The 14389-nt window shown below is 41.9% G+C and overlaps 2 protein-coding genes across 4 annotated transcripts in view; one reads left to right on the forward strand and one right to left on the reverse strand.

Annotated features, from left to right (window-relative positions):
* Nucleotides 1-247: 247 nt before the first annotated feature.
* The window catches only part of PGGT1B (protein geranylgeranyltransferase type I subunit beta), a 31880-nt gene continuing 17738 nt past the window's right edge, over nt 248-14389 (forward strand). For 2 of the 3 annotated variants that reach the window (XM_081880547.1, XM_081880548.1), the window contains exons 1-3: nt 248-417; nt 6675-6793; nt 13069-13136. In XM_081880547.1, coding sequence (XP_081736673.1) covers nt 281-417; nt 6675-6793; nt 13069-13136 — 324 coding nt within the window. In that variant the 5' untranslated portion in view covers nt 248-280. The remainder of the gene's footprint in view (nt 418-6674; nt 6794-13068; nt 13137-14389) is intronic. The other variant, XM_081880546.1, reaches the window with a different exon arrangement.
* LOC309352303 (putative CENPB DNA-binding domain-containing protein 1) lies at nt 9062-10525 on the reverse strand (the record flags this gene model as incomplete). Its single annotated transcript, XM_081880664.1, has 3 exons — nt 9877-10525; nt 9528-9801; nt 9062-9117 (listed from the first exon to the last, which is right to left on the reverse strand). The coding sequence occupies exons 1-3, from the start codon at nt 10357-10359 to the stop codon at nt 9062-9064; spliced, it is 813 nt and encodes a 270-aa protein (XP_081736790.1). The 5' UTR covers nt 10360-10525.

Raw genomic sequence — 14389 nt, forward strand, 5'->3', positions numbered from 1 at the left:
GGAATTCTCACGTCAATGCTCCCCAACCCATCGACGCGCTTCCTATTTAAACGACGGCAAGTTTTCTGAGCTCGCCTCTGATTGGCTCCCATGCCGGCTGGCCCCGCCCCTTGGAGCCGCACGCGGGGCGCGCTCGCGCTCCCTCCTCCCTCCGGAGCTGCTTCCACCGCCCCCAATTAGCGCCGCGCCTCCGCCGCCCCACGTGACCCTCCTGCAGCTGCCGGCGGTGACCGACGCTGCGCGGGCGCGCGCGCGCGGGGTTAGGGAGCGGTTGGCCAACATGGCGGCGGCGTCGGAGGAGGACGGGGGCTTCGGGGACGGAGAGCGGCTGGATTTCCTGAAGGAGCGGCACGTGCGGTTCTTCCAGCGCTGCCTGCAGATCCTGCCCGAGCGCTATTCGTCCCTGGAGACCAGCAGGTAGCCCTCGCGGGGGTGGGAGAAGGAGAAGCGCCTGCCTCCGGCGGCTGGGCATCCCGTGTCGGGTCTCTTCCTCACGTTCATTCTCGCCTAGAATAGCCCTCGGAGGTTTTCCCCACAGTGTCAGGGAGCGCAACGGTGGCGGCAGCCCCCGGACCTCTGGACTTGCCCAAGGTTTCATTTCGAAATTTGATTTTCTGCTTCCCTAACCCCGTCCAACTCTAGACCCCCCCCAATCCGTGTTGGTTGTGGTATAGCTCAAAACGGAGGGGAACTCTGTGTATGCTCTTTGGGTACTCTTGCTCATGTTAAGCTTCAACCCAATTGGTAAAAGGTAGAGTTTGTTATGTACCGGTATGTATGCATGTATTCATTCATTGATTTTCTATACTGCCCTTCATCCAAAGATCTCAGGGTGGTTCACAGCATAAAAATATAAACTGACTCTATCCTAGCTTTTCAGATAAGAGCAATGGTGAAGAGGTGAGGAACGCCGTGTCCTTTCTCTTTAAAGTCCACTAAATTCATGTGCTTAAACCTAGTGGCTGAAAACCGTCTTTGGTGCTGAGGCTTAACAAGTGTTGGCTGAACATGACATGGTGAGGTCTGTTTCTGTTCTGCTTTCTTGTAAGATGAAAAACAGGAAGGAGGTACAGAAGGAATGTGAAAAGGAGAAACTTGTTCCCAGATGTGCCAGCTAAGATGATTATCGCAGCTCAACTTGTTTTGGAGTACAAGTTGAGCTTGTTTTGGAATACAAGTGGAGCGCTCCTTTATACAATACAACTTGTTTTGGAATACAAGTTGAACGCTCTTTCAGAGCCTTGGTCTCAGTTGGGAGCAACACCTCCTTTATGCAAAGAGAAATAATTTTAGTACAGCACAAAAGCAAATACTTTACTTTATTGGCTTCACCAGAATCTTTTCAGTTTCTTCCTCTTCTATCTTCTCTATTACTGCTTCCTGACCCAACTTTCAGTTTAATTGTTTCCAAACTTTTTTTGGTCACTGCTCTCTTGGTTCCATAAACTTGGTTCCCCAATGCCCCCTACTCTATAAAAAGCATTATTCAGAATCGTGGTTTGCACAACCTACTAGGGAAAGTAATAACACGGTAAAATTCAAAATAGTAACAATTACAGTATTCAAAATCGAATTAAGCTAAATAGTTTTAACTGAACAAAACTGATGAACTTGATCCAGTTCATCAAAGCTTTTAAAATTCTGATAGTCTTCTTGTTCCCCGCTCAGGGGGTGGTACCACCCGCTTTGGGAACCAGTGGTCTAGTTGGTGCTGGAGGAGATGCTGGCAGCTACAACTACTCCTGCTTAACCAATAAGTAAAAAAATTGTCCAGTAGCACCTTAGAGACCAACTAAGTTTGTTCTGGGTATAAGCTTTCATGTGCATGCACACGAAAGCTTATACCCAGAACAAACTTAGTTGGTCTCTAAGGTGCCACTGGACTTTTTTTTATTATTATTTTGACTGCGTCAGACCAACACGGCTCCCTGCCAGAATCTATTCACCAATAAGGTTACGGCAAGTAAAAAGAGCACTTTAGCTACTTTCCTTGGTTGCTTTTATATATGAGCAATGGTTCTTTTCTTCAGTTATTCTCTTGAACTCAACTCATTTTCTTACAGCAACGATGACCAACCAGATTTTTACTTTATGCCCTACCTTGAGTGTTGCTTTGGTAAAGCAGTCTGGTAGGCAGGCCTATAAATTCCAACAGGGCCTACAGATACTGCATGCCACAGTCCCACTCCTTGTACCCTCAGAATGTGACTTAGATTATATGCTGAACATATTTAACATCATGTTTACGTCTAAGAAACTCAGTCACCCTGGGACAGTTTTTTTGAAGTGTTAGAAACAAAAAAAACCTCAACCCTATTTAAATAGAAGGGCTATTATCCTACTGTAAGACTGTTGAACTTATATAAGTGTAGTCTTATGCACACTTGGGATCAAGCCCTATTGAAAGCAGTGATATTTGCTTTTGAGTAAACATCCATAGGATTGGAAACTGCTTCAGAATTGCTCTTGGAACACGAAGGTCTGGAAATTTGGAAGGAGGGGAAACAATTTGCTGGAAAAATTTCTAGAAGTGACAAGAGCTGTGGTGAGAAAAATATTTTATAATTTATTTAGAAGAATCTTTTATGAGTGGTTCTCATTCTGGTCTGCAATCTGTAGAAATCCCCAGTTGGGTAGTTTGCTGGAGAGCAAAGCAAACCTTGCAGAGAGCTGCTAAGAGTTTAGAACTTGAATATTAAAGTCATCTTTATGATGTATGAAAAAGCTCAAAGAGCTGGAGGAGAAATAAAACCCCTTAGAAAAAAAGAGGACATTGAATTTGGTCAGCAAGAAGCAAATTCAGTTTGAAACGTAATTTCTGTTTAGGAATGAAATCACCATTTAGGAAATAGTTCATTTTCTCCCAACTGGTCAGTTTAAAAGAAATCAATTACTTAAGTAGAAATTATTTTCTAACAGGAGGAATTTGTTTAGTTAGCTAATGGGAATAAGACCCCTCACTTAATATTTTTGTAAACGGTACAGTCGTACCTCAGAAGTCGAACGCCTTGCAAGACAAATGTTTTGGCTCCCGAACGTCGCAAACCCGGAGGTTGTTATTCCGGTTTACGAATGTTCTTTGGAACCTGAATGTCTGTCGTGGCTTCCGATTGGCTGCAGGCGCTTCCTGCAGCCAATCGGAAGCCACACCTTGGTTCCTGAATGTTTTGAAGTCGAATGGACTTCCGGAACGGATTCTGTTTGACTTCCGAGGTATGACTGTACTATGAAAGAGCAAGGAGAAAAAATGTTTACTTTCTATGTTGCAGCTTTTCTACCAATGATTGGGGAATGCTGACCCACTGAATATTAGATTTAGGAGCATCTTCCTCAGGGCAGCGGCATTTTTTCCTTGAATATGTTCTCCAGTATATGGAGCCACCTATTAAAGAACCTGTTCTAATAGCTATGCAGGTAATCTGTGCACTTAATTATACCATGGCTCTCAATAATGCTGCAAGCAGTGTGATTAGTTAGTAGTCTGTGATCTGTGAAAAGCAAAACAGGTTACAAGTAACAATGGGTGTAGCAGACCTGGAGGTTGTTGCAGAACCCAGATAGAGGTGAATAAAAGCATTTTAACCAAGACTGCAAAGCAAAGTGTACATTATGCTTAATTATAAGGACTCTTGTCTGACCAAATCATTAATAACTTGAATTGCTACTGGTCTGTGTCTGGTAACTTATTATGTGCCACCAAAATGTAATTAGATGACATCTCTGTTTGTGGAGAAAACTGATGTCACGTGAATCCAAGAGTGTGCTGCAGAGCTTTCCAAACTTTTCAAGTTGGTGACACTTTTTAGACGTGCATCATTTTGCGATACAGTAATTCAGTTTTACTAGCAAACCTTTGCTTGGTTGAACTATCCCCTTTTCAGCCCTGGGAGGAGCATGGGGAGTATTTGTGCGACACACCTACACACTGCAGCTGATGCACTAGTGTGTTGCAACACACATTTTGGAAAGCTCTGATGTACTGCAGCACCTCTGTAGGGGTATTGTCAAACTCAGTAGCAGGTGGTGCGGGTGAAGCTGCATTGCTTTTCCAACACCACACATTGGACACAGCATGGTGTGCAGTAGTGGGAGCATCACATTGGCTCAGCTGCTGCACATGTGCCAAACTCCCACTGCCTTTCCCCTTCCCCTTCCCCTTCCCCTTCCCCTTCCCCTTCCCCTTCCCCTTCCCCTTCCCCTTCCCCTTCCCTTCCTTCCCATTCACTGCTATGCACAATGTTGGGAAGACAGATTGGCAATGGAGACCCATCCGCACTGTCCACTACTCATTGTACTAGGAAATTACTAGGTGAACTTCCTGGGTGTTTTATTAGATTTAATTTTGGCTTACTTGGCAAAAATCTGACAATATGTTCTGGGCAGCAATTTTGTTTTTTTTTTTTTTAAATAATTTTTATTGGTTTTACAACATAAACAAAAAACAAACAAACATAACACGACTTCCCCAAACCTCCCCTTCACTGCATCCTTATTTTAAAATTTTTTAGCAATTCTTCATCCCTTTTTATATTTAATTATCTTTAAAAATTTTTTTTATAAATTTCAATTTTTATAGCTGTAATTCTTTGTATCCAATCCCTTGACATCTTAACATTCCGTAATTTTACAACAATTTTTAAGGTAAATTTTAAATTTTTTCCAGTCCTCTTCCACTGTCTCTCTCCTCTGGTCACGGATTCTGCCGGTCATCTCTGCCAGTCCCATAAATTCAGTCACCTTGGTCTGCCATTCTTCCAGAGTAGGTAGTTCTTTAGTCTTCCAATACTTCGCCAAAAGAATTCTTGCTGCTGTTGTTGCGTACACTGGGCAGCAATTTTGAAAGAAATATACTGTACTCTTAAAGTAGTTTGTGTGGAACTGTGTCAGACAGGTATACTAATAAAACAAAAGACGTTTGAGAATTAAAGATAAAGTCAATTATGGAATGTCCTCCTTTTGGAGGTGCACCAAGCATCAACTTTCCCCTTGTTCTATTGCAAAGTTGAAACCTAGTTGTTTTCTCGGGTATTTATGATTTTTTTACTGTACCAGTAGTGAGCAGCTCTGTGTTTTAAAATTACTATTTATTGTTTTATCTCAGGATGGATAAAAACCAATGATTTCTTTAAAACAATAAAAAAAAATTTCTACATCATGTCAAGAACCTGAGACCTAGGTTCCAATGCAGCCATTCAGGCCTCTTCGGCTGGCTCTTGGCATGCCATACTCTTACCCACCAATGTTTCATGAGTGTGTGCATAAACGCCTCTGACATTTGTGATGCTGGAATGTAACCTACTGTACAAACATAAGCTACGTCCTTTCTTTGTCCACTTTTGCCTCTGGACCTGCCTATCACTTTTATGTGTCCCCTGGATAGTGGCCCTTGGGTTCAAAAGGTTCCCACCCTTGTTCTAAGTGGTTTAAATGTTGAATTTACAAATCATTAAGAAATACAGTTGACTCACAACTTGTGCTGTGGTTTTAGGGATTGTGTGTAAAGCCAAAATCACATATAGTAAGAACAACCCCAGAACTGTACCTATGTCCACCTCTACCTTTCCAAAGGCTCTGGAGGTGCTTTCTGCGAGCTTTAAAGCTCTTTCCATGCCAAGTTTTCTTGCTGCGGAAATCGCTTTTAAGCTCTCCTCCTTGCTTACCAGGCTCTCTTGCTGGAGCTTCCCAGAACCTGGTAACCAAGTATGAGAGCTTAATAGCTCTTTCTGCATCTAAGCTCTCCACCTTGTGTGTGTTTAATTTGTGCAATTGCAGTTGGCCAGCCAAACATAAAGCTGTGATCATTCAAGTTGCAAGTTGATTGTATGCAACAAAATCAGTCTCCTTACGATTCAGAATAAGGTCTAAGCATAAAATGCAAAAATATTATCCTAGTAACAACAATAATAACAGGGCTCCAAAATTAAATCTTCATCCCAACCCAAGTCCTTAAACAGCACTGCATCCTGATAGTTTTAGGCATCATGATCATCATGTTTTTCTGGACTCAAAACAAGATGGTCTGCATCACTTTCAATAGTAACAGTTTTTGTAGCTGGAATCAGTCATTGCATTACTGTCCCAGGCCAGGTGGGAATAGGCCCGCAATGCAGGTCTTGCAGGGCTCACAGTTAAGATGGTCTACGGTTTGCATTGTTCACACGCAACTGTATGGAGCCACCTTGTAGGGACACCTGCACTACCTTTTTATCTGTGTAATTTCTAGCACCAAAATGTGTCTGATTTGTGTTTGTTACCTGTCAGATTGCATTTTTCTTCCATGGCTCTCGGTGCTGAAGACATTTTTCTTTCCTGATTTTGATGCTAATGAGCCAGTCATTTTACAGCTTCTTGAACATGTTGTTATTCTACATTTATGTGTGGTCTGCTTCATCAGTCGGAGAGACTGGTTGGTATCGGTTTTTCACTCCTTCACTCCAGGTGGAGTTGGTTAGTGAAGCTTGACAGCAGCGTGGCTTTCTGCCTGCAGAGTTACATGTAAGCCAGCTCCCTGCAGCATGTTGTCAGGTTGCAGCACTCATGTCTGTTTTCAGTTCGTGCTGGAGCTGACACATAACACAGGTACTTCTTTGTGGCTTAGAAGTACGACTTCTCATGCTTACAAACCATTTTATATCGATGGCAGGTAGTAATATCCTGCTTTTCTTTCCTCGCAGGTTGACAATTGCTTTTTTTGCACTCTCCGGTCTGGATATGTTGGATTCCTTAGATGTGGTGAACAAAGAAGATATAATAGAATGGATTTATTCCCTGCAGGTCCTTCCCACAGAAGACAGTGAGTGAATTTTTAGCTTTTCTCTTACTGACATTTCATTACACTCTTTTGTGCTGCTTTTAGCTTTTGATAATAGAGAGCAAACCCTTGTTCATAGAGATGCTGAGCAGTGACCATCTTACTTGTAACAATTGAAAGTGCTTAGCAGTACTAAAATGTAGATGCTCTTAGCCAGGTCACAGAACTGTGCAGTGAAGCCTGTCAAAGAGCTATAGTGAGTTATAGATGCAGTTGTATTAAGCAAAGTAGGTTAAACTTTCAAGCAGGGAACCCTCTGCTTTAAAAAAATAATAATGTTGCTTTGATGGGTTCTAGAAGGATACGTTGAAATTCTTAATATATTGTTAAGTTAGAAACATTCAGAAGGTATTTTGTCTAATCATGACAATACATGTTCATGATAGTTTTTTATAAAGCTGCTTAAATGTGCTTAGATGGGTCAATGGCTTTGTTCCTTCTTAATTGTACTGAATTTCCTTGTAAGACTTATTAGCTTAGCAGTACAAGAAATATGCAACTAATATAACTTGCCAGAACTATTATTACATTAATGAATGTTAAGCCAAACCCACCACTACTATAAGAGAACAATGGGAGAATAACAGGGAAACTCAAGCTAATTGATAGAACTGAGTCAGATGTCAATACAGTAATGCACTGTTTTCCTACTTGTTGGAGGTCAGTGGACTTGTACTCTTGTGCTCTCTGCGCCATCTAGGAGGCAGGCTTTCAGAAAAAGAGAGCAGTACTGGTAGTATATACCCCTTCCTCCTTAGTTCCACATCTTGAAATCACTAAGGCTGCTGGTGTGTGGTAAGATATTAGAAACATTTAAAAAAGAAATATACGTATAAAATCAGTATCCTCGTGCCACTCTATCTCTGATCACCAAAAGCCAACACATGCAAGATAAGGCTATCTAGTTACTAATCATGATGGCAGTTTACTGTTTTCAGCATATCTCTGAATGCAAGTTTCTGGGGATCACGAGTTGCTCTTGTCCTCCTTGCGGGTTTCCCTTAGGCATCTGTTTGGCCACTGTGGGAACAGAATGTTGGACTGAACGGGTCTTTGGAACTTACTGCATGAACTTACTGCATAGTTGTGTGGTGGTGGGGATATATTCTCTACATAATAAGACTTCCTCCCATTACCTCTGATTTCAGCTGTCTTTAGAATAATTCCAGAGGGATTGTGCGTCTGTTAATAGCATGCACAAAAATGAGGCTTGCAACAGCTTAACAAACATATTTTTTCTCTTTAAGGTGCCACAAGGCTCCGGTTTTGTTTCCTTAGAGTAATGATTAGTATAACTCATTGGAGTGTGTTACATCTTTGTTGTTGTTGTTGTTGTTGTTAAAGCTTCCATTGTTTTCAGTAGTAGTAGTACCATTTATATGCAGAACAACCACTAGATGGTGCCATTCCATAACTGAAGTATTAAATCCTTCCTGTGACATCTTCCAGAGGGGTTGCTGTGCTAGTCTGTTGCAGTAAAAACAAGGGGCAAGCTACAGTTAAAGTTTTGTGACACCTTTAAGACTCTCAAATTTATTACAGCATAAGTTTATACTTTAATAGGTTTCCTAGATTTTAAGATGCTGCAAGAGACTCTTACTTGCTGACAACAGCTTCTTGATTTTTTTGTCATAGTACGGCCAGTTGTGATTTCTCTGACTTCTCTTAACATTTAATCTTTAACTGTAGCTGATTAAAAATATTAAATGATTATGAAACTGTCCTCCCCCCATCCTTAAAAATTCAGTAACATGGTTTTTGAAGATGTAGTTTTATGTGGCACATATCAATAGTATTGACATATTAATAGATATGCACTCACATGAAACATCCCCACTGAAACTAAAATACTTCTTATTTTCTTAACATCTCCCAAAACCTGTTTTTAAATTTTGGAGCTTCAATATTAGCCTTAGACAGTCTTCTTGACTAATTACCATAAGACCTCATCTATAATAATTGATTCAGAACAGCTGCTCTTGTTGTTTTGAAACCGTTGGATTAACTCCTACTCAATGAATAGTGATCATGGTTTGTCTGTTAATCTCCAATTCTGTGTGGCGTTCTCCATGGTTGTTAATTTCTGGAGTGCTTGACTTAAGAATTGAAGGCTTATGGGACCTTTAAGGTCATCTTGCAAAAGGAAACTTAAAAGTAACAAAGCTAATGAAGGTATTTAAAAAACCAAAACAAACTCTTGACTATGATCCACATTCTCTTGGGATGGGTAATGAGATGTTAGTGAAAGATTCAAGAAAAGCTCTTTGAGCTGAAAATAGATTTGGCTCTTCTTTCAGAGCAGCTTTCTGCAAAACACAATGAAGATAGGCACTGAAATGAAAACCTGCCAGTTAATAGCTAGAACCATGTTCTGAAGCTTCTTCTGTACACTAATTTAGTGTACAGTGGTGCCCCACAAGACGAAATTAATTCGTTCCGCAATTTTTGTCGTCTAGCGAATTTTTCGTCTTGCGAAGCACGAAATCCCATAGGAATGCATTGAAAATCAATTAATGCGTTCCTATGGTCAAAAAAAGTCCAAACAAAGCCAAATTTGGTACAACAACAGTTTATTAACTGCTCTTTAAAGTCACACATACTGTAAAGAGCAGTTCAAAAATTGAAGGGAAAATAAATTAACTTTATAAACATGACAGAAAAACATTTAAAAATCAACAAAGTGTACAGTACATTTTCTAAGACTCTGGGGGACCACTCGAAGAAGGCTCCTCTTCCACTCTTTGCTTCTTGGTCAAGAACCTGTCCATAGTCGGCTGCTTTATCCGCCTTTTCAGCAGCTCCCTGAAAGACGACATGACCCTCGTATCATAAAAGTTCCCAGCGTCATGTGCCACGTGCTTCTCATGGTGGTGTAGATCTGCAAAAGTCTGCACCTCCTTCCACTTCTGGCAAATGTCCCTCAGTCTTTCGGAGGACAGCCGTTCCTCAGTTGCTTCCTCCTCTTCCAGTGAGGCCTGCTCCTGCGCAGCCTCTGCCTGCAGAACGTAGCCCTCCGTCGTCACAACCTCCAGGAACTCCGCTGCAAAGTCTTCAGCCGCAGGAACATCAGAACTGGCAGCCTCTCCATGCCTGACCACACTGTGGATGCCAGATCTTGTCTTGAACCGGTCAAACCAACCTCTGCTAGCCTTGAAGACTTCTGGCTCGGCTGAGGTTCCTGGCTGTTCCCGGATGAGGTCAGCGTGCAAGGCCTTGGCCTTCTCACAAATGACGGCCTCAGACACTGTGTCCCCTGCACGCTGCTTCTCTTCTATCCAGATGAGCAGCAACTTCTCGACCTCCTCCAGGACAGCTGGGCGGTTCTTCACGATCCTGGTGACTCCCTTGGCTGCATCAGTCGCCAGGATCTTCTCCCTCATCTTCAGGATGGTCCCGATGGTCGATGGGTTCCTGCCGTACTCCCTGGCGATGTCCGTCACACACATTCCGCCGTCGTGCTTCCAGATGATCTCCTTCTTCATTTCCAGCGTCACCTTCTCCTTCTTCCTCTCGCCGGCCACCGCAGCAGCAGTCTTCTTGGGTCCCATGGCAGCACAGCTCCTACCTTCGTAAACTCAGAAACAGAAAAAAAAATCAGTGATGTGCTTCAAACCCAAAAAATACAAAAGCAGCCAGCCACCCACCACACAGAAATTAAAACCCAGAACCAAGGCCTTGAATCCCAAGCACCCCAACCCCAAATCCAAAATCCAAAAACCCCCAAAAAAGTTTTAAAAGTTTAGCTTACCAAATGGATGAAAGAGAAGTTCTGGAAAAGCTTCAACAATCAACCACCGACGTCCTCAGAAACCTCAAATGGCTGCAAAATAAGTTTAGGAAAAGCTTCAAAAATCACCAATGTCTTCAAAAACCTCAACTGCTCCCACAGACACGCACCAACCCACCCACAACACAGAAATTGCAAACCCCTCCCCAACTGCTCCCCCAGCCCCTCCCCAACTGCTGCAAACCCCTCCCCAACTGCTTCCCCACCCAGACAAAAAAAAATTTCAAAAAATAACAACATGGCCAGCACTCAGAAATTCAAACTCAGAAAATTTTTCAAAAAAAATCAACCTGGCCCAGTGGTCACAGAAAATCATAAAAATTCCCAAAAAAGGCCCACAAGCCCCCAGATTATCGCAAACCCCTTCCCAACACCAAGTCCTTGAATCCCAAACACCCCAACCCAAAATCCAAAACCCCCCAAAAAAGTTTTAAAAGTTTAACTTACCAAATGGATGAAAGAGAAGTTCTGGAAAAGTTCTGGAAAAGTTTTGGAAAATCTTCAAAAGTGAGCAAAGTCTGAGAAAAGGCTACCAAACCACGCGCTAACAGTTGCTCCTCGAAGTCAAGTCGCAACTGCAGCTGCTCAAGCTAAGCACCCTTGGTTTTAACGGTTTTTACACAAAGGAAACAAAGTCGCGAGACGTTTTCGTTTTGCGAAGCAAGCCCATAGGGGAATTTGTCTTGCGAGGCAAATCGCGGGCAAAAAAACCTTTCGTCTAGCGAGTTTTTTGTCTTGCGAGGCATTCGTCTTGCGGGGCACTACTGTATTTTCTGAATTGAAATACAAGAGCAAAACCAAGGGTGGCAATCGACCAAGTTTTACTCAGAGGAGACCCACTGTAATGACTAAGTTGGGCCCATTAATTTCAGTACTCAAAATAAAATTGAGTCACTTACAGTCGTCCCAGGTTATCAATTCACAGCTGCATTCTTTTCACATATAGGTTTAGCTTTGCTGGGAAATGTCACAGCCCACTGTATTTCATGGCATTTTGGTATGTCAGGTTATAAAGAAGAGAAAAATCATCTGTAAATTCTCTATAAATATTTGCCTTTGTGGAGGACATTTCATGGGTTTAACTTATGCCATTATACATTTACTGTGGCTTTTGGGGCCAATATGGGAGAGAGATGTTTTGTTGCAGTTGGAGCAGACGGAGGCATCCAGTTGTGCTGCTGCAGATGGTGTTTTCTTCTCTCTCTGCTCCTCCCAGAGCTCATTCCTCCTCTGGTCACTGCTATGGATACACAACCTGACTGTCTGCAGTCACTGCTTTGCCCCCTTCCCACTTTTGTTAGCCTCCCCTAAATCAAAGAGTCTTCCGTGAATGGAAGGGTGCATTGGATACAAACCACCATAAATACTGGAGTGACATTAAAAATTAATATGTAGGAGGACCTTCATGATTTAGTATATCTCAGATGGAAACCCCCCCCCCTCTTTAAACAGACTTCTTTGTGCAGGATGAATGCTTTGTATGCTTGTGATCCTTGGAGACCCCTCTTGGGGGATCTGACTGGTACTTTTGCATGAATTTTCTTTTTCTTTCAGTTTTTAGACAGAGAATATACATAAGACAAACAATTGGTACATGAACTCTTTAATATAATTGCTGTAATAAATTTGTTTTTGTATGGTTCTATATGCCTTACTTTGGCTCAAAGTTTATATAGTTGTATGACATTTGTGTTGGAGCTGTATCTTCCTGGCAGCAGACGACAGAACCATGAGACAGGTGTAAAATCCTCAAGCAAGAGTTTTATTTACAAACACAAAGCATGTGGGTGTTCTCTTTTGCAGACAAATTCAAACTGCAACTTCTCCTCCTTTTGTACTCATCACTAGCTGTATCTAATCAGCCCAGAACTCACACCCAGAACTCACAGAAACAGTTCTTAAATTTACAGTAATCTTTCCTGTTTCTTTGCAGAATGACTCCTAACAATTTGTAAAATAAAGCTTGTTTTTATTTAGCAATTGCTTATTACAGCTCTTATCTCTGCAAGCGTGTTAGGCTAGATCCCAGAACAGCAGCTATATTTTCCTGGAAGGTCAGTCTGAGGAGGGGATAGACTGAAAATGTCTGGCTGACCATTTCTACATCAACTACGTAGGATGGAGTGTTTGTAGAACTCAGAAAATGATGAGTATGTTGCAGGGTGGAAAAACTAACCACTCCCATTGGCCTTCTGTGAAAAATGGTTGTAAATGCAGAGCTGCATGTGGCCTTTGGGGACAGAACAGTTGCCAGCGCCTTTACTCAAAAGTAAGTGGGTTCACAGAGTTCAATAGGAGTTACTCCAAGTTACGTTTGCAGGATAGCAGTCTGAGCTAGGGAATATGATTTGGCATTAATCATGAGCCAGAGAAAGACTTTAAATTTCAGTAGAATTGTTTAAAACAAATAGCTAGTAATTTGAAAATGAATGCACAAAGTTAAACTAGGGTTGTTTTGTTTCCTACAAAGGGTCAAACATGCATCGCTGTGGATTCCGTGGTTCTTCGTATCTGGGAATGCCATTCAATCCGTCCAAGGTTAGTGAATACTACATGAAAAAAAATACAGTTCTTTCCTTTGCAGCTTTTTAACAAATATTTACATGATCATGAAATAAGGCTCTGAGGTGAGCATTTTTTAAAGTAAAAATAGCACTCTATTTTTGTAAATTCTGCTCGTAAATTGAAAACATTTCTGTGAGGCAGAACAGTGCTCTTATTATCGAAGCCATATTTTAATGAAAGCTAGAAATGGATGCACAACTTTTTAAAGTGCTTTATGCTTTTAAAACCAATAAAAATAGAAATAGGGAAATTGACTACTCAGAAGCAAGTCACATTGAATTGAATAAGGTTTGCTCCCAGATAAGTGAAGTTAGGATTGCACCGTAAGTTACTAAAGTAACTACATTGAATGTAAGTGGGCAGGTAGGATGTGTGGAAGCCTGCGACTTGATAATGTAATGGTTTGGTTGTTCTGTGAACCTTTGTGACCCAAGAATTTCAAGTTGATGTGAACATAGGGTACTCTGTTCACTTTTCACAGAATCGACTAAGCAGTGAAGCTGTGCAACCTCTGCTCATATCCTACTTGAGGTCTGTTAAAACCAACAGCATCTGCTCAGCAGCAGTGCTTTCTGGAGTACGTGCTCGGTTCAGTTCTTTATTTTGGAACCACAGGTCTTTCAAGATGTGCCCACAGAACACTACTTTTAAAAGTAGTTCTGATTTTATTCAGGTTTATCTTGCTTTTAACTTTGCACAAATCATGGCCATTTGCAACTCCTTCGGGTCTTTATCAGATGCGAATCTTGCTCACTCTCTTTCCGTCATTCCATAGCCTGGACATGTGCAGACAAAAGGTGTTAATTCATGACTTACCATAGTTTTCCGTGTATAAGACGAGGTTATTTTATTTTAAAATGATGCTAAAAATTGGGGGCTTCTTATACACAGATAATGGAGAGGTGGGATGGGTGATTGGTGTCTGCCGCAAGCAGGAGATTGTCAGTGCCATTTTTGCGGGTGATTGGTGGGTCTGCCAAGGTCTGCTGGCTATTGGCTGTTTTGGTGCTTGCTTTTGGCGAGCGTGGAGACGATTAGTGGCTTCGTCTATGTGCGTGCAATTGGCTGTTGTGGGTGAGCGATTTTTGGCAAAACTCCCCCTTCCAGTACTGTGCAATCTGCCCCCCCCCAGCTCAATAACTGTGGGCAATCTCCCCCCATTTTCTCAATTTTAAGTCCCAAAAAAGAGTCTTATACATGGGGGTGTGTTATACACGGAAAAATGC

The sequence above is a fragment of the Podarcis erhardii genome, assembly GCF_964252035.2.
Source record: "Podarcis erhardii genome assembly, chromosome: 11".
Classification (NCBI taxonomy): domain Eukaryota; kingdom Metazoa; phylum Chordata; class Lepidosauria; order Squamata; family Lacertidae; genus Podarcis; species Podarcis erhardii.